At 50.7% G+C, this 21,661-nt stretch overlaps 1 protein-coding gene across 1 annotated transcript in view; it reads left to right on the top strand.

The window, feature by feature from the left end:
- The first annotated feature begins 762 nt into the window (after positions 1 to 762).
- Positions 763 to 21,661, top strand: part of LOC145548890 (uncharacterized) — a 38,778-nt gene continuing 17,879 nt past the window's right edge. Inside the window, exons 1-8 of the mRNA XM_081599968.1 lie at positions 763 to 773; positions 4,309 to 5,735; positions 5,815 to 5,884; positions 6,021 to 7,060; positions 7,497 to 7,552; positions 7,828 to 8,659; positions 16,852 to 16,861; positions 18,867 to 19,037. Of these exons, the coding sequence (XP_081456094.1) occupies positions 763 to 773; positions 4,309 to 5,735; positions 5,815 to 5,884; positions 6,021 to 7,060; positions 7,497 to 7,552; positions 7,828 to 8,659; positions 16,852 to 16,861; positions 18,867 to 19,037 (3,617 nt within the window). The remainder of the gene's footprint in view (positions 774 to 4,308; positions 5,736 to 5,814; positions 5,885 to 6,020; positions 7,061 to 7,496; positions 7,553 to 7,827; positions 8,660 to 16,851; positions 16,862 to 18,866; positions 19,038 to 21,661) is intronic.

Genomic DNA, 21,661 nt, shown 5'->3' with positions numbered 1-21,661 from the left:
ACAACAGCAGCTAAAACCACAACAACTGCTGTCCCAACCCCGACAACATCTGCTCCATCCACAACAACAGCAGCTAAAACCACAACAACAGCTGTCCCAACCACAACTACAGGTGCTCCAACCACAATAAAAGCTGCTCCAACCACAACAGCAGTGGCTACTCCAACTACAACAACGGCTGCTCCAACTACAACAACGGCTACTCCAACCACATCAACTGTTGCTCCAGCCACAACAACAGCAACCCCAACAACAACAACAGCGACTCCGACCACAACTACAGCAACTCCAACCACTACAACAATGGCTGCTCCAACCACGACAACGGGTGCTTCAACCACGAGAACAGCTGCTCCATCCACATCAACAGCTGTCCCATCCGCATCAACGGCTGTCACAACCACAACAACAGCGGCTCCAATCACAACAACAGCGGCTCCAATCACAACAACAGCGGCTCCAACCACAACAAAAGCTGGTCCAACAACAACCACAGCTGCACCAATCACAACAACTGTTGTCCCAACCACAACATCGGCTGCTCAAACCAAAACTACAGCGGCTCCAACCACAACCATAGCGGCTCCAACCACAACAACAGCTGTCCCAACCACAACATTGACTGCTCCAACCACAACAACAGCTGTCCCAACCACAACAACGGCAGTCCCAACCACAACAACTGCTGCTCCTACCACAAACACAATTTCTACAACAGCAACAACTACCGTTGGCACAACTGAAATGAGAGTTGTCCGCCGGATGACCTTTAGGTCTCCTGATGATACCTTTTCCAGCGATCTTGAAATCAGTTCTTCAACTGCTTTCAACGAACGATCCCAACGTTTGTGGAATCGTGTAAGTTTTATTTTCTTAATCTCCCAATTTTTTCTACTTTTTTAAAATCAGATAACATTATGCTGCCTAACATTGGTATAACAGCTTCCTTGTATTATGATCTTGTAGCAATAAGATCCTGCTTTAGAATTTAGATAGGCAAGGCCAACCTTTTCATCAAGACTAAGGAAGTATAAAGTATTGTTAGATGAATTAAAACATTCTTTAAAGAACATAACCTCAGTTTTCTTTTGGCAAAACAAAATATTGTAATAAGAAAATACAATGATCCTTTACCACTCAAATAATGTCATTGATGGTGTTAATTACATACTTCCTCAATGTTTTGAAATCAGATGGAAATCAGATGACAGCATGTTTTTACTACTTCAAATTCTGAGATATAACATTTTAAAACATAAAGGAAATAATTAATTTCACATCATTTCCTTGCAGCTTTATGCCCTCTACAGACAAGCATTTTCATCATTCTTGAGATTGACAATTGTGTCATTCAGGTACTGAAATAAAAAAACACATTTATGTATTCTAAATGAGACATGTGTCTAAATTAGATTTTGTTTCTCTATATTTGCAGAAGAGGATCAGTTATCAACACGCTGGACCTTGAATTTCAAGCAACAAATCTTCCTAGTGATCAAGATATCGAAAATGTTTTAATAAATGAGGCACCAAACATAGCTGAATTCTCGGTGCAAGCGTCAACGGTTAGCATTGGAGAATATGGTAAGCAAAGTAAAATACATCCATAAAAGTTTGTAATTCTGTACATTACCAAAATTCTTGAAATTTAGAGTGATTCAATATTGCTTCACTAATGCTCATATCAAACTACAATCACAGTTCCTCCGACGACAACACTTTCTCCAACCACAACATCACTTGCTCCAACCACAAAAGCTGCTCCGACAACAACAACAGTTGCTCCAACCATAACAAGAGCTAAAACCACAACAGCTTCTCCAACCACAACAGTTGCTCCGACCACAACAGCAACTCCGACCACAACAACAGCAGCTCCAACTACAACAGCTGCTCCAACCACAACATCTTCTCCAACCACAACCACAGCAGCTCCAACCACAACAACAGCTGCTCCGACCACAACAGTTGCTCCAACCACAACAGCTTCTCCCACCACAACAGCTACTCCAACCACAACAACTGCAGCTCAAACCACAACAGTTGCTCCGACCACAACAACACTTTCTCCGACCACTACAACTTCTCCCACCACAACATCTTTTCCAACCACAACCACAGCAGCTCCAACCACAACAACAGCTGCTACAACCACAACGATTGCTCCAACCACAACAGCTTCTCCCACCACAACAGCTACTCCAACCACAACAACTGCAGCTCAAACCACAACAATTGCTCCGACCACAACAACACTTTCTCCGACCACTACAACTTCTCCCACCACAACATCTTTTCCAACCACAACCACAGCAGCTCCAACCACAACAACAGCTGCTCCGACCACAACAGCTGCTTCGACCACAACGATTGCTCCAACCACAACAGCTTCTCCCACCACAACAGCTACTCCAACCACAACAACTGCAGCTCAAACCACAACAGTTGCTCCGACCACAACAACACTTTCTCCGACCACTACAACTTCTCCCACCACAACATCTTTTCCAACCACAACCACAGCAGCTCCAACCACAACAACAGCTGCTCCGACCACAACAACTTCTCCCACCACAACATCTTTTCCAACCACAACCACAGCTGCTCCAACCACAACAACAGTTGCTCCGACCACAACAGTAACTCCAACCAGAACAGCTTCAACAACATCAACACCTGCTCCAACCACAACAGCTGCTCAAACCACAACTACAGCGGCTCCAACCACGACAGGTTCTTCGACCACAACAACAGCTTCTCTGACCACAACAACAGTTGCTCCTACCACAACAGCTTCAACAACATCAACACCTGCTCCAACCACAACAGCGGCTCAAACCACATCAGTTGCTCCAACCACAACAGCAGCTTCAACCATAACAACAACTGGTCCAACCACAACAACAGCCGCTCCAACAACAACAGCTTCTACGACCACAACAACAGCTGCTCCAACCACAACAGGTGCTCCAACCACAACAGCAGCTCAAACCACAACAGTTTCTCTGACCACAACAACACTTTCTCCGACCACTACAACTTCTCCCACCACAACAATTGCTCCAACCACAACCACAGCAGCTCCAACCACAACAACAGCTGCTCCGACCACAACAGCTGCTTCGACCACAACGATTGCTCCAACCACAACAGCTTCTCCCACCACAACAGGTACTCCAACCACAACAACTGCAGCTCAAACCACAACAGCTGCTTCGACCACAACAACACTTTCTCCGACCACTACAACTTCTCCCACCACAACATCTTTTCCAACCACAACCACAGCAGCTCCAACCACCACAACAGCTACTCCAACCACAACAACAGCAGCTCAAACCACAACAGCTGCTGCGACCACAACAACTTCTCCGACCACAACATCTTTTCCAACCACAACCACAGCTGCTCCAACCACAACAACAGCTGCTCCGACCACAACAGCTGCTCCGACCACAACAGTTGCTCCGACCACAACAACAGTTGCTGCGACCTCAACAGCAGCTCCAACCACAACAGCTTCATCAACCACAACACCTGCTCCAACCACAACAACAGTTGCTCCAAAATCAACAGGAGCTCAAACCACAACAGCTGCTCCAACCACTACAGCTTCTCCAACCACAACAACAGCTACTCCGACCACAACAGCTTCTCTGACCACAACAACTGTTGCTCCGATCACAACAGCTTCTCCGACCACAACAACAGTTGCTCCGACCACAGCAGCTTCTCCAACCACATCGATTGCTCCCACCACAACAGCGGCTCCAACCACAACAGCTTCTCTAACCACAACCACAGCAGCTCCAACCACAACAGCTTCTCCAACCACAACAACAGTTGCTCCGACCACAACCGCTGCTCCGACCACGACAGCTTCTTCGACCACAACAGTTTCTCCGACCACGACAGCTTCTCCGACCACAACAGTTTCTCCGACCACAACAACTTCTCCAACCACTACAGCTTCTCCAACCACAACAACAGCTACTCCGACCACAACAGCTTCTCTGACCACAACAACAGTTGCTCCGACCACAGCAGCTTCTCCAACCACATCAATTGCTCCCACCACAACAGCGGCTCCAACCACAACAGCTTCTCTAACCACAACCACAGCAGCTCCAACCACAACAGCTTCTCCAACCACAACAACAGTTGCTCCGACCACAACCGCTGCTCCGACCACGACAGCTTCTTCGACCACAACAGTTTCTCCGACCACGACAGCTTCTCCGACCACAACAGTTTCTCCGACCACAACAACTTCTCCAACCACTACAGCTTCTCCAACCACAACAACAGCTACTCCGACCACAACAGCTTCTCTGACCACAACAACAGTTGCTCCGACCACAGCAGCTTCTCCAACCACATCAATTGCTCCCACCACAACAGCGGCTCCAACCACAACAGCTTCTCTAACCACAACCACAGCAGCTCCAACCACAACAGCTTCTCCAACCACAACAACAGCTGCTCCGACCACAACCGCTGCTCCGACCTCAACGATTGCTCCAACCACAACAGCTTCTCCCACCACAACAGCTACTCCAACCACAACAGCTTCTCCAACGACATCAGCTTCACCGACCACAACAGCTTCTCTAATCACGACAACAGCAACTCCAACCACAACAACAGCAGCTCAAACCACAACAGCTTCCCCGACCACGACAGCTTCTTCGACCACAACAGTTTCTCTAACCACAACCACAGCAGCTCCAACCACAACAGCTTCTCCGATCACAACAGTTGCTCTAACCACAACAACAGCTGCTTCGACCACAACTGCTGCTCCGACCTCAACGATTGCTCCAACCACAACAGCTCCAACCACAACAACAGTTGGTCCCACCACATCATCGGCTCCAACCACAACAGCTTCTCTAACCACAACCACAGCAGCTCCAACCACAACAGCTTATCTAACCACAACCACAGCAGCTCCAACCACAACAGCTTCTCTAACCACAACCACAGCAGCTCCAACCACAACAGCTTCTCTAACCACAACCACAGCAGCTCCAACCACAACAGCTGCTCCAACAACATCAGCAACTCCAACCTCAACAGCAGCTCCAACCACAACAGCTGCCCCGACCACGACAGTTTCTCCGACCACGACAGCTTCTCCGACCACAACAGTTTCTCCGACCACAACAACTTCTCCCACCACAACATCTTCTCCAACCACAACCACAGCTGCTCCAACCACTACAGCTTCTCCAACCACAACAACAGCTACTCCGACCACAACAGCTTCTCTGACCACAACAACTGTTGCTCCGATCACAACAGCTTCTCCGACCACAACAACAGTTGCTCCGACCACAGCAGCTTCTCCAACCACATCAATTGCTCCCACCACAACAGCGGCTCCAACCACAACAGCTTCTCTAACCACAACCACAGCAGCTCCAACCACAACAGCTTCTCCAACCACAACAACAGCAGCTCCAACCACAACAGCTTCATCAACCACAACACCTGCTCTAACCACAACAACAGCTGCTCCGACCACAACCGCTGCTCCGACCTCAACGATTGCTCCAACCACAACAGCTTCTCCAACCACAGCAGCTACTCCAACCACAACAGCTTCTCCAACGACATCAGCTTCACCGACCACAACAGCTTCTCTAATCACGACAACAGCAACTCCAACCACAACAACAGCAGCTCAAACCACAACAGCTTCCCCGACCACGACAGCTTCTTCGACCACAACAGTTTCTCTAACCACAACCACAGCAGCTCCAACCACAACAGCTTCTCCGATCACAACAGTTGCTCCAACCACAACAACAGCTGCTCCGACCACAACTGCTGCTCCGACCTCAACGATTGCTCCAACCACAACAGCTCCAACCACAGAACAGTTGGTCCCACCACATCATCGGCTCCAACCACAACAGCTTCTCTAACCACAACCACAGCAGCTCCAACCACAACAGCTTATCTAACCACAACCACAGCAGCTCCAACCACAACAGCTTCTCTAACCACAACCACAGGAGCTCCAACCACAACAGCTTCTCTAACCACAACCACAGCAGCTCCAACCACAACAGCTTCTCCTATCACAACAGTTGCTCCAACCACAACAACAGCTGCTCCGACCACAACTGCTGCTCCAACCACAACCACAACAGCTCCAACCACAACAACAGTTGGTCCGACACCCACTGCTTCTCTGACCACAACAACAGCTGCTCCAACCACAACAGCTGCTCCAACAACATCAGCAACTCCAACCTCAACAGCAGCTCCAACCACAACAGCTTCAACAACCACAACAGCTACTCCAACCACAACAGCTTCTCCAACGACAACAGCCTCACCGACCACAACAGCTTCTCTAATCGCGACAACAGCAACTCCAACCACAACAACAGCAACTCAAACCACAACCACAGCAGCTCCAACCACAACAACAGTTGCTCCAACAACAGGAGCTCAAACCACAACAGCTTCTCCAACCACTACAGCTTCTCCAACCACAACGATTGCTCCAACCACAACAACAGCAGCTCCAACCACAACAGTTGCTATGACCACAACAGCTTCTCCGACCACAACAACCGTTGCTCCATCCACAACAGCTTCTCCAACCACAACAGCTACTCCAACCACAACAGCTTCTCCAACGACAACAGCTTCACCGACCACAACAGCTTCTCTAATCACGACAACAGCAACTCCTACCACAACAAAAGCAGCTCAAACCACAACAGCTGCCCCGACCACGACAGCTTCTTCGACCACAACAGTTTCTCCGACCACAACAACTTCTCCCACCACAACATCTTCTCTAACCACAACGACATCAGCTCCAACCACAACAACACTAGCTCAAACCACAACAGCTTCTCTAACCACAACCACAGCAGCTCCAACCACAACAGCTTCTCTAACCACAACCACAGCAGCTCCAACCACAACAGCTTCTCCGATCACAACAGTTGCTCCAACCACAACAACAGCTGCTCCGACCACAACTGCTGCTCCGACCTCAACGATTGCTCCAACCACAACAGCTCCAACCACAACAACAGTTGGTCCCACCACATCAGCGGCTCCAACCACAACAGCTTCTCTAACCACAACCACAGCAGCTCCAACCACAACAGCTTCTCTAACCACAACCACAGCAGCTCCAACCACAACTGCTGCTCCAACCTCAACGATTGCTCCAACCACAACCACAACAGCTCCAACCACAACAACAATTGGTCCGACACCCACTGCTTCTCTGACCACAACAACAGCTGCTCCAACCACAACAGCTGCTCCAACAACATCAGCAACTCCAACCTCAACAGCAGCTCCAACCACAACAGCTTCAACAACCACAACACCTGCTCCAACCACAACCACAGCAGCTCCAACCACAACAACAGTTGCTCCAACAACAGGAGCTCAAACCACAACATCTTCTCCAACCACTACAGCTTCTCCAACCACAACGATTGCTCCAACCACAACCACAGCAGCTCCAACCACAACAGTTGCTTCGACCACAACACCTGCTCCCACCACAACAACAGTTGCTCCAACCACAACAACAGTTGCTCCAACATCAACAGGAGCTCAAACCACAACAGCTGCTCCAACCACTACAGCTTCTCCAACAACAACATCAGCAACTCCAACCTCAACAGCAGCTCCAACCACAACAGCTTCAACAACCACAACACCTGCTCCAACCACAACCACAGCAGCTCCAACCACAACAACAGTTGCTCAAACAACAGGAGCTCAAACCACAACAGCTTCTCCAACCACTACAGCTTCTCCAACCACAACAACAGCTACTCCGACCACAACAGCTTCTCTGACCACAACAACAGTTGCTCCGACCACAGCAGCTTCTCCAACCACATCAATTGCTCCCACCACAACAGCGGCTCCAACCACAACAGCTTCTCTAACCACAACCACAGCAGCTCCAACCACAACAGCTTCTCCAACCACAACAACAGCTGCTCCGACCACAACCGCTGCTCCGACCTCAACGATTGCTCCAACCACAAAAGCTTCTCCCACCACAACAGCTACTCCAACCACAACAGCTTCTCCAACGACATCAGCTTCACCGACCACAACAGCTTCTCTAATCACGACAACAGCAACTCCAACCACAACAACAGCAGCTCAAACCACAACAGCTTCCCCGACCACGACAGCTTCTTCGACCACAACAGTTTCTCTAACCACAACCACAGCAGCTCCAACCACAACAGCTTCTCCGATCACAACAGTTGCTCTAACCACAACAACAGCTGCTTCGACCACAACTGCTGCTCCGACCTCAACGATTGCTCCAACCACAACAGCTCCAACCACAACAACAGTTGGTCCCACCACATCATCGGCTCCAACCACAACAGCTTCTCTAACCACAACCACAGCAGCTCCAACCACAACAGCTTCTCTAACCACAACCACAGCAGCTCCAACCACAACAGCTTCTCTAACCACAACCACAGCAGCTCCAACCACAACAGCTTCTCTAACCACAACCACAGCAGCTCCAACCACAACAGCTGCTCCAACAACATCAGCAACTCCAACCTCAACAGCAGCTCCAACCACAACAGCTGCCCCGACCACGACAGTTTCTCCGACCACGACAGCTTCTCCGACCACAACAGTTTCTCCGACCACAACAACTTCTCCCACCACAACATCTTCTCCAACCACAACCACAGCTGCTCCAACCACTACAGCTTCTCCAACCACAACAACAGCTACTCCGACCACAACAGCTTCTCTGACCACAACAACTGTTGCTCCGATCACAACAGCTTCTCCGACCACAACAACAGTTGCTCCGACCACAGCAGCTTCTCCAACCACATCAATTGCTCCCACCACAACAGCGGCTCCAACCACAACAGCTTCTCTAACCAAAACCACAGCAGCTCCAACCACAACAGCTTCTCCAACCACAACAACAGCAGCTCCAACCACAACAGCTTCATCAACCACAACACCTGCTCTAACCACAACAACAGCTGCTCCGACCACAACCGCTGCTCCGACCTCAACGATTGCTCCAACCACAACAGCTTCTCCAACCACAGCAGCTACTCCAACCACAACAGCTTCTCCAACGACATCAGCTTCACCGACCACAACAGCTTCTCTAATCACGACAACAGCAACTCCAACCACAACAACAGCAGCTCAAACCACAACAGCTTCCCCGACCACGACAGCTTCTTCGACCACAACAGTTTCTCTAACCACAACCACAGCAGCTCCAACCACAACAGCTTCTCCGATCACAACAGTTGCTCCAACCACAACAACAGCTGCTCCGACCACAACTGCTGCTCCGACCTCAACGATTGCTCCAACCACAACAGCTCCAACCACAAGAACAGTTGGTCCCACCACATCATCGGCTCCAACCACAACAGCTTCTCTAACCACAACCACAGCAGCTCCAACCACAACAGCTTATCTAACCACAACCACAGCAGCTCCAACCACAACAGCTTCTCTAACCACAACCACAGGAGCTCCAACCACAACAGCTTCTCTAACCACAACCACAGCAGCTCCAACCACAACAGCTTCTCCTATCACAACAGTTGCTCCAACCACAACAACAGCTGCTCCGACCACAACTGCTGCTCCAACCACAACCACAACAGCTCCAACCACAACAACAGTTGGTCCGACACCCACTGCTTCTCTGACCACAACAACAGCTGCTCCAACCACAACAGCTGCTCCAACAACATCAGCAACTCCAACCTCAACAGCAGCTCCAACCACAACAGCTTCAACAACCACAACAGCTACTCCAACCACAACAGCTTCTCCAACGACAACAGCCTCACCGACCACAACAGCTTCTCTAATCGCGACAACAGCAACTCCAACCACAACAACAGCAACTCAAACCACAACCACAGCAGCTCCAACCACAACAACAGTTGCTCCAACAACAGGAGCTCAAACCACAACAGCTTCTCCAACCACTACAGCTTCTCCAACCACAACGATTGCTCCAACCACAACAACAGCAGCTCCAACCACAACAGTTGCTATGACCACAACAGCTTCTCCGACCACAACAACCGTTGCTCCATCCACAACAGCTTCTCCAACCACAACAGCTACTCCAACCACAACAGCTTCTCCAACGACAACAGCTTCACCGACCACAACAGCTTCTCTAATCACGACAACAGCAACTCCTACCACAACAAAAGCAGCTCAAACCACAACAGCTGCCCCGACCACGACAGCTTCTTCGACCACAACAGTTTCTCCGACCACAACAACTTCTCCCACCACAACATCTTCTCTAACCACAACGACATCAGCTCCAACCACAACAACACTAGCTCAAACCACAACAGCTTCTCTAACCACAACCACAGCAGCTCCAACCACAACAGCTTCTCTAACCACAACCACAGCAGCTCCAACCACAACAGCTTCTCCGATCACAACAGTTGCTCCAACCACAACAACAGCTGCTCCGACCACAACTGCTGCTCCGACCTCAACGATTGCTCCAACCACAACAGCTCCAACCACAACAACAGTTGGTCCCACCACATCAGCGGCTCCAACCACAACAGCTTCTCTAACCACAACCACAGCAGCTCCAACCACAACAGCTTCTCTAACCACAACCACAGCAGCTCCAACCACAACTGCTGCTCCAACCTCAACGATTGCTCCAACCACAACCACAACAGCTCCAACCACAACAACAATTGGTCCGACACCCACTGCTTCTCTGACCACAACAACAGCTGCTCCAACCACAACAGCTGCTCCAACAACATCAGCAACTCCAACCTCAACAGCAGCTCCAACCACAACAGCTTCAACAACCACAACACCTGCTCCAACCACAACCACAGCAGCTCCAACCACAACAACAGTTGCTCCAACAACAGGAGCTCAAACCACAACATCTTCTCCAACCACTACAGCTTCTCCAACCACAACGATTGCTCCAACCACAACCACAGCAGCTCCAACCACAACAGTTGCTTCGACCACAACACCTGCTCCCACCACAACAACAGTTGCTCCAACCACAACAACAGTTGCTCCAACATCAACAGGAGCTCAAACCACAACAGCTGCTCCAACCACTACAGCTTCTCCAACAACAACATCAGCAACTCCAACCTCAACAGCAGCTCCAACCACAACAGCTTCAACAACCACAACACCTGCTACAACCACAACCACAGCAGCTCCAACCACAACAACAGTTGCTCCAACAACAGGAGCTCAAACCACAACAGCTTCTCCAACCACTACAGCTTCTCCAACCACAACAGTTGCTTCGACCACAACACCTGCTCCCACCACAACAACAGTTGCTCCAACATCAACAGGAGCTCCAACCACAACAGCTTCAACAACATCATCGCCTGCTCCAACCACAACAGGTGCTCAAACTACATTAGTTGCTTCAACCACAACAGCTTCTCCAACCACAACGATTGCTCCAACCACAACAGCTCCAACCACAACAACAGTTGGTCCGACAACATCTGCTTCTCTGACCACAACAACACCTGCTCCAACCACAATAGCTGCTCCAACAACAACATCAGCAACTCCAACCACAACAACTTTAACAACATCAACACCTGCTCCAACAACAACAGGAGCTCAAACCCCATCAGCTGCTCTAACCACTACAGCTTCTCCAACGACAACAATTGCTCCAACCACAACCTCAGCTGCTCCAACCACGACAGCTGCTCCAACCACAACAGCTTCTCCGACCACAACAGTTTCTCCGACCACAACAACGGCTCCAACCACAGCCACAGCTGCTCCAACCGCAACAGCATCTCCAACCACAACAACAGCTGCTCCAACCACGACAGCTTCTCCGACGACAACAACAGCTGGTCCAACCAAAACAACGGTTGCTCTGACCACAACGGTTTCTCCGACCAGAACAGGTGCTGCAACCACAACAGCAACTCCGACCACAACAGCTTCTCTGACCACAACAACTGTTGCTCCGATCACAACAGCTTCTCCAACCACAACAACAGTTGCTCCAACCACATCGATTGCTCCCACCACAACAGCGGCTCCAACCACAACAGTTTCTCTAACCACAACCACAGCAGCTCCAATCACAACAGCTTCTCCAACCACAACAACAGTTGCTCCAACCACAACAGCTTCTCTGATCACAACAACAGTTGCTCCAACCACAACAACAGCCGCTCCGACCACAACCGCTGCTCCGACCTCAACCATTGCTCCAACCACAACAGCTTCTCCAACCACAACAGCTACTCCAACCACAACAGCGTCTCCAACGACAACAGCCTCACCGACCACAACAGCTTCTCTAATCGCGACAACAGCAACTCCAACCACAACAACAGCAACTCAAACCACAACAGCTGCCCCGACCACGACAGCTTCTTCGACCACAACAGTTTCTCCGACCACGACAGCTTCTCCGACCACAACAGTTTCTCCAACCACAAAAACTTCTCCCACCACAACATCTTCTCCAACCACAACCACAGCAGCTCCAACCACGACAACAGCTGCTCCGACCACAACAGCAGCTCCGACCACAACAGCTTCAACAACCACAACAACAGCTTCTCCAACCACAACAGCTTCTCCCATCACAACAACAGCAGCTGAAACCACATCAGCTTCTCCGACCACAACAACTTCTCCCACCACAACCACAGCTGCTCCGACCACAACAGCTGCTCCGACCACAACAGCTTCTCCGACCACAACAACTGTTGCTCCGACGACAACAGTAGCTCCAACCATAACAGCTTCTACAACATCAACACCTGCTCCATCCACAACAGCTGCTCAAACCACAACTTCAGCTGCTCCAACCATAACAACGGTTGCTCCGACCACAACAACAGCTTCTCCAACCATAACAACGGTTGCTCCGACCACAACAACAGCTTCTCCGACCACAACAACTGTTGCTCCGACCACAACAGCAGCTCCAAGCACAACAGCTTCAACAACATCAACACCTGCTCAAACCACAACATCAGTTGCTCCAACCACAACAGCTTCTCCAACCACAACGATTGCTCCAACCACAACCACAACAGCTCTAACCACAGCTCTAACCACAACAGTTGGTCCGACAACAACTGCTTCTCTGACCACAACACCTGCTCCAACCACAACAGCTGCTCCAACAACAACATCAGCAACTCCAAACACAACAGCAGCTCCAACCACAACAGCTTCAACAACATCAACACCTCCTCCAACAACAACAGGAGCTCAAACCACAACAGCTGCTCCCACCACTACAGCTTCTCCAACCACAACCACAACAGCTCCAACCACAACAGCTTCTCCGACCACAACCACAGCAGCTCAAACCACAACAACATTTGCTTCGACCACAACAGCTTCTCTGACCACGACAGCTGCTCCAACCACAACAACAGTTGCTCCGACCACAACAGTAACTCCAACCAGAACAGCTTCAACAACATCAACACCTGCTCCAACCACAACAGCTGCTCAAAGCACAACTACAGCGGCTCCAACCACGACAGGTTCTTCGACCACAACAACAGCTTCTCTGACCACAACAACAGTTGCTCCAACCACAACAGCTTCAACAACATCAACACCTGCTACAACAACAACAGGAGGTCAAACCACAACAGCTGCTCCCACCACTACAGCTTCTCCAACCACAACAACTGCTCCAACCACAACCACAACAGCTCCAACCACAACAGCTTCTCCGACCACAACCACAGCAGCTCAAACCACAACATCTTCTCCGACCACAACAACTTCTCCCAGCACAACATCTTCTCCAACCACAACCACAGCAGCTCCACCCACAGCCACAGCTGCTCAAACCACAACAACATTTGCTTCGACCACAACAGCTTCTCTGACCACAACGACAGCTGCTCCAACCACAACAACAGTTGCTCCGACCACAACAGTAACTCCAACCAGAACAGCTTCAACAACATCAACACCTGCTCCAACCACAACAGCTGCTCAAAGCACAACTACAGCGGCTCCAACCACGACAGGTTCTTCGACCACAACAACAGCTTCTCTGACCACAACAACAGTTGCTCCAACCACAACAGCTTCAACAACATCAACACCTGCTACAACAACAACAGGAGGTCAAACCACAACAGCTGCTCCCACCACTACAGCTTCTCCAACCACAACAACTGCTCCAACCACAACCACAACAGCTCCAACCACAACATCTTCTCCGACCACAACAACTTCTCCCAGCACAACATCTTCTCCAACCACAACCACAGCAGCTCCACCCACAGCCACAGCTGCTCCAACCACAACAGCATCTCCATCCACAACAACAGCTGCTCCAACCACGACAGCTTCTCCGACGACAACAACAGCTGGTCCAACCAAAACAACGGTTGCTCTGACCACAACAGTTTCTCCGACCAGAACAGGTGCTGCAACCACAACAGCAACTCCGACCACAACAGCTTCTCTGACCACAACAACTGTTGCTCTGATCACAACAGCTTCTCCAACCACAACAACAGTTGCTCCAACCACATCAATTGCTCCCACCACAACAGCGGCTCCAACCACAACAGCTTCTCTAACCACAACCACAGCAGCTCCAACCACAACAGCTTCTCTAACCACAACCACAGCAGCTCCAACCACAACAGCTTCTCCAACCACAACAACAGTTGCTCCAACCACAACAGCTTCTCTGATCACAACAACAGTTGCTCCAACCACAACAACAGCTGCTCCGACCACAACCGCTGCTCCGACCTCAACGATTGCTCCAACCACAACAGCTTCTCTAATCACGACAACAGCAACTCCAACCACAACAACAGCAACTCAAACCACAACAGCTGCCCCAACCACGACAGCTTCTTCGACCACAACAGTTTCTCCGACCACGACAGCTTCTCCGACCACAACAGTTTCTCCGACCACAACAACTCCTCCCACCACAACATCTTCTACAACCACAACCACAGCAGCTCCAACCACAATAACAGCTGCTCCAACCACAACAGCAGCTCCGACCACAACAGCTTCAACAACCACAACAGCTGCTCCTACCACTACAGCTTCTCCAACCACAACAACAGCTTCTCCCAAAACAACAGCTTCTCCAATCACAACAACAGCAGCAGAAACCACAACAACAGCTGCTCCGACCACAACAGCTGCTCCGACCACAACAGCTTCTCCGACCACAACAACTGTTGCTCCAACCACAACAGCTTCTCTGATCACAACAACAGTTGCTCCAACCACAACAACAGCTGCTCCGACCACAACCGCTGCTCCGACCTCAACGATTGCTCCAACCACATCAGCTTCTCCAACCACAACAGCTGCTCCAACGACAACAGCTTCACCGACCACAACAGCTTCTCTAATCGCGACAACAGCAACTCCAACCACAACAACAGCAACTCAAACCACAACAGCTGCCCCGACCACGACAGCTTCTTCGACCACAACAGTTTCTCCGACCACGACAGCTTCTCCGACCACAACAGTTTCTCCGACCACAACAACTTCTCCCACCACAACATCTTCTACAACCACAACCACAGCAGCTCCAACCACAATAACAGCTGCTCCGACCACAACAGCAGCTCCGACCACAACAGCTTCAACAACCACAACAGCTGCTCCTACCACTACAGCTTCTCCAACCACAACAACAGCTTCTCCCACCACAACAGCTTCTCCAACCACAACAACAGCAGCTGAAACCACAAAAACAGCTGCTCCGACCACAACAGCTGCTCCGACCACAACAGCTTCTCCGACCACAACAACTGTTGCTCCGACCACAACAGTAGCTCCAACCATAACAGCTTCTACAACATCAACACCTGCTCCATCCACAACAGCTGCTCAAACCACAACTTCAGCTGCTCCAACCATAACAACGGTTGCTCCGACCACAACAACAGCTTCTCCAACCATAACCACGGTTGCTCCGACCACAACAACAGCTTCTCCGACCACAACAACTGTTGCTCCGACCACAACCACAACAGCTCTAACCACAACAACAGTTGGTCCGACAACAACTGCTTCTCTGACCACAACACCTGCTCCAACCACAACAGCTGCTCCAACAACAACATCAGCAACTCCAAACACAACAGCAGCTCCAACCACAACAGCTTCAACAACATCAACACCTGCTCCAACAACAACAGGCGCTCAAACCACAACAGCTGCTCCCACCACTACAGCTTCTCCAACCACAACCACAACAGCTCCAACCACAACAGCTTCTCCGACCACAACCACAGCAGCTCAAACCACAACAACATTTGCTTCGACCAAAACAGCTTCTCTGACCACAACGACAGCTGCTCCGACCACAACAGCAGCTCCAACCACAACAGCTGCTTCTACAACAACATCAGCAACTCCAACCACAACAGCAGCTCCAACCACAACAGCTTCAACAACATCAACACCTGCTACAACAACAACAGGAGGTCAAACCACATCAGCTGCTCCCACCACTACAGCTTCTCCAACCACAACAATTGCTCCAACCACAACCACAACAGCTCCAACCACAACAGCTTCTCCGACCACAACCACAGCAGCTCAAACCACAACAGCTTCTCCGATCACAACAACTTCTCCCAGCACAACATCTTCTCCAACCACAACCACAGCAGCTCCACCCACAGCCACAGCTGCTCCAACCACAACAGCATCTCCAACCACAACAACAGCTGCTCCAACCACGACATCTTCTCCGACGACAACAACAGCTGGTCCAACCAAAACAACGGTTGCTCTGACCACAACGGTTTCTCCGACCAGAACAGGTGCTGCAACCACAACAGCAACTCCGATCACAACAGCTTCTCCGACCACAACAACAGTTGCTCCTACCACATCAACTGCTCGAACCACAGCAGCTTCTCCAACCACATCGATTGCTCCTACCACAACAGCAACTCCATCCACAACAGCTTCTCTAACCACAACCACAGCCGCTCCAACCACAACAGCTTCTCCAACCACAACCACAGTTGCTCCGACCACAACAGCTTCTCTGATCACAACATCAGTTGCTCCAACCACAACAGCTGCTCCGACCACAACCGCTGCTCCGACCTCAACGATTGCTCCAACCACAAAAGCTTCTCCCACCACAACAGCTACTCCAACCACAACAGCTTCTCCAACGACAACAGCTTCACCGACCACAACAGCTTCTCTAATCGCAACAACAGCAACTCCAACCACAACAACAGCAACTCAAACCACAACAGCTGCCCCGACCACGACAGCTTCTTCGACCACAACAGTTTCTCCGACCACAACAACTTCTCCCACCACAACATCTTCTCCAACCACAACCACAGCAGCTCCAACCACAACAACAGCAGCTCCGACCACAACAGCTTCAACAACCACAACAGCTGCCCCTACCACTACAGCTTCTCCAACCACAACAACAGCTTCTCCAACCACAACAGCTTCTCCCATCACAACAACAGCAGCTGAAACCACATCAGCTTCTCCGACCACAACAACTTCTCCCACCACAACCACAGCAGCTCCAACCACAACAACAGCTGCTCCGACCACAACAGCTTCTCCGACCACAACAACTGTTGCTCCGACCACAACAGTAGCTCCAAGCACAACAGCTTCAACAACATCAACACCTGCTCAAACCACAACATCAGTTGCTCCAACCACAACAGCTTCTCCAACCACAACGATTGCTCCAACCACAACCACAACAGCTCTAACCACAACAACAGTTGGTCCAACCACAACAGCTGCTCCAACAACAACATCAGCAACTCCAAACACAACAGCAGCTCCAACCACAACAGCTTCAACAACATCAACACCTGCTCCAACAACAACAGGCGCTCAAACCACAACAGCTGCTCCCACCACTACAGCTTCTCCAACCACAACCACAACAGCTCCAACCACAACAGCTTCTCCAACCACAACCACAACCGCTCCAACCACAACAGCTTCTCCGACCACAACCACAGCAGCTCAAACCACAACAACATTTGCTTCGACCACTAAAGCTTCTCTGACCACAACGACAGCTGCTCCGACCACAACAGCAGCTCCAACCACAACAGCTGCTTCTACAACAACATCAGCAACTCCAACCACAACAGCAGCTCCAACCACAACAGCTTCAACAACATCAACACCTGCTACAACAACAACAGGAGGTCAAAGCACAACAGCTGCTCCCACCACTACAGCTTCTCCAACCACAACAATTGCTCCAACCACAACCACAACAGCTCCAAGCACAACAGCTTCTCCGACCACAACCACAGCAGCTCAAACCACAACAGCTTCTCCGACCACAACAACTTCTCCCAGCACAACATCTTCTCCAACCACAACAACAGCAGCTCCAACCACAACAACAGCTGCTCCGACCACAACAGCTGCTCCGACCACAACAGCTTCTCCGACCACATCAACTGTTGCTCCCACCACAACAGTCGCTCCAGCCATAACAGCTTCTACAACATCAGCACCTGCTCCATCCACAACAGCTGCTCAAACCACAACTACAACATCTCCAACCATAACAACAGCTGCTCCGACCACAACTGCTGCTCCGACCTCAACGATTGCTCCAACCACAACAGCTTCTCCGACCACAACCACAGCAGCTCAAACCACAACAGCTTCTCCGAACACAACAACTTCTCCCAGCACAACATCTTCTCCAACCACAACAACAGCAGCTCCAACCACAACAACAGCTGCTCCGACCACAACAGCTGCTCCGACCACAACAGCTTCTCCGACCACATCAACTGTTGCTCCCACCACAACAGTCGCTCCGGCCATAACAGCTTCTACAACATCAGCACCTGCTCCATCCACAACAGCTGCTCAAACCACAACTACAACGGCTCCAACCATAACAACAGCTGCTCCGACCACAACTGCTGCTCCGACCTCAACGATTGCTCCAACCACAACAGCTCCAACCACAACAACAGTTGGTCGCACCACAACAGCGGCTCCAACCACAACAGCTTCTCTAACCACAACCACAGCAGCTCCAACCACAACAGCTGCTCCAACAACATCAGCAACTCCAACCACAACTTCAGCTCCAACCACAACAGCTTCAACAACATCAACACCATCTCCAACAACAACCGGAGCTCAAACCACATCAGGTACTCTAACCACTACAGCTTCTCCAACGACAACAATTGCTCCAACCACAACCTCAGCTGCTCCAACCACAACAGCTGTTCCAACCACAACAGCTACTCCGACCACAACAACAGTTTCTCCGACCACAACGGCTCCAACCACAGCCACAGCTGCTCCAACCACAACAGTATCTCCAACCACAACAACAGCGGCTCCAACCACAACAGCTTCTCCAACCACAACAGCTACTCCGACCACAACAACAGTTTCTCCGACCACAACAACGGCTCCAACCACAGCCACAGCTGCTCCAACCACAACAGCATCTCCAACCACAACAACATTTGCTCCGACCACAACAGCAGCTCCAACCACAACAGCTTCAACAACATCAACACCTGCTCCAACAACAACAGGAGCTCAAACCACATCAGGTACTCTAACCACTACAGCTTCTCCAACAACAAGAATTGCTCCAACCACAACCTCAGCTGCTTCAACCACAACAGCTGCTCCAACCACAACAGCTACTCCAACCACAACAACAGTTTCTCCGACCACAACAACGGCTCCAACCACAACAACAGTTTCTCCGACCACAACGACGGCTCCAACCACAGCCAAAGCTGCTCCAACCACAACAGCATCTCCAACCAGAACAACAGCCGCTCCAACCACGACAGCTTCTACGACCACAACAACAGTTGGTCCCACCACAACAGCGGCTCCAACCACAACAGCTTCTCTAACCACAACCTCAGCAGCTCCAACCACAACAGCTGCTCGAACAACAACATCAGCAACTCCAACCACAACAGCAGCTCCAACCACAACAGCTTCAACAACATCAACACCTGCTCCAACAACAACAGGAGCTCAAACCACATCAGGTGCTCTAACCACTACAGCTTCTCCAACGACAACAATTGCTCCAACCACAACCTCAGCTGCTCCAACCACGACAGCTGCTGCAACCACAACAGCTACTCCGACCACAACAACGGCTCCAACCACAGCCACAGCTGCTCCAACCACAACAGCATCTTCAACCACAACAACAGCCGCTCCAACCACAACAGCTTCTCCGACGACAACAACAGCTGGTCCAACCAAAACAACGGTTGCTCTGACCACAACGGTTTCTCCGACCACAACAGGTGCTCCAACCACAACAGCAGCTCCAACCACAACAGCTTCATCAACCACAACACCTGCTCCAACTACAACAACAGTTGCTCCAACATCAACAGGAGCTCAAACCACAACAGCTGCTCCAACCACTACAGCTTCTCCAATCACAAAAACAGCAACTCCGACCACAACAGCTTCTCTGACCACAACAACTGTTGCTCCGATCACAACAGCGTCTCCGACCACAACAACAGTTGCTCCTACCACATCAACTGCTCCGACCACAGCAGCTTCTCCAACCACATCGATTGCTCCAATCACAACAGCAGCTCCAACCACAACAGCTTCTCCAACCACAACAACAGTTGCTCCGACCACAACAGCTTCTCTGATCACAACAGTTGCTCCAACCACAACAACAGTTGCTCCAACCACAACAACAGCTGCTCCGACTACAACCACTGCTCCGACCTCAATGATTGCTTTAACCACAACAGCTTCACCGACCACAACAACAGCAGCTCAAACCACAACAGCTGCTCCGACCACGACAGCTTCTCCGACCACAACAGTTTCTCCGACCACGATAACTTCTCCCACCACAACATCTTCTCCAACCACAACCACAGCAGCTCCAACCACAACAACAGCTGCTCTGTCCACAACAGCTGCTCCTACCACAACAGCTGCTCCTACCACAACAGTTTCTCTGACCACAACAACAGTTGCTCCGACCACAACAGCTTCAACAGCATCAACACCTGCTCCACCCACAACAGCTGCTCAAACCACAACATCAGCAACTCCAACCACAACAGCAGCTCCAACCACAACAGCTTCAACAACATCAACACCTGCTCCCACAACAACAGGAGCTCAAACCACATCAGGTGCTCTAACCACTACAGCTTCTATAACGACAACAATTGCTCCAACCACAACCTCAGCTGCTCCAACCACGACAGCTGCTGCAACCACAACAGCTACTCCGACCACAACAACGGCTCCAACCACAGCCACAGCTGCTCCAACCACAACAGCATCTTCAACCACAACAACAGCCGCTCCAACCACGACAGCTTCTCCGACGACAACAACAGCTGGTCCAACCAAAACAACGGTTGCTCTGACCACAACGGTTTCTCCGACAACAACAGGAGCTCAAACCACAACAGCTGCTCCAACCACTACAGCTTCTCCAATCACAAAAACAGCAACTCCGACCACAACAGCTTCTCTGACCACAACAACTGTTGCTCCGATCACAACAGCGTCTCCGACCACAACAACAGTTGCTCCTACCACATCAACTGCTCCGACCACAGCAGCTTCT

This window comes from Poecilia reticulata, chromosome 18 (assembly GCF_904066995.2).
Source record: "Poecilia reticulata chromosome 18, P_reticulata-male-v2, whole genome shotgun sequence".
NCBI classification, from domain to species: Eukaryota; Metazoa; Chordata; class Actinopteri; order Cyprinodontiformes; family Poeciliidae; genus Poecilia; species Poecilia reticulata.
Note: the sequence above shows the minus strand (reverse complement) of the source record. Positions and strands in the feature narration are given on the sequence as shown.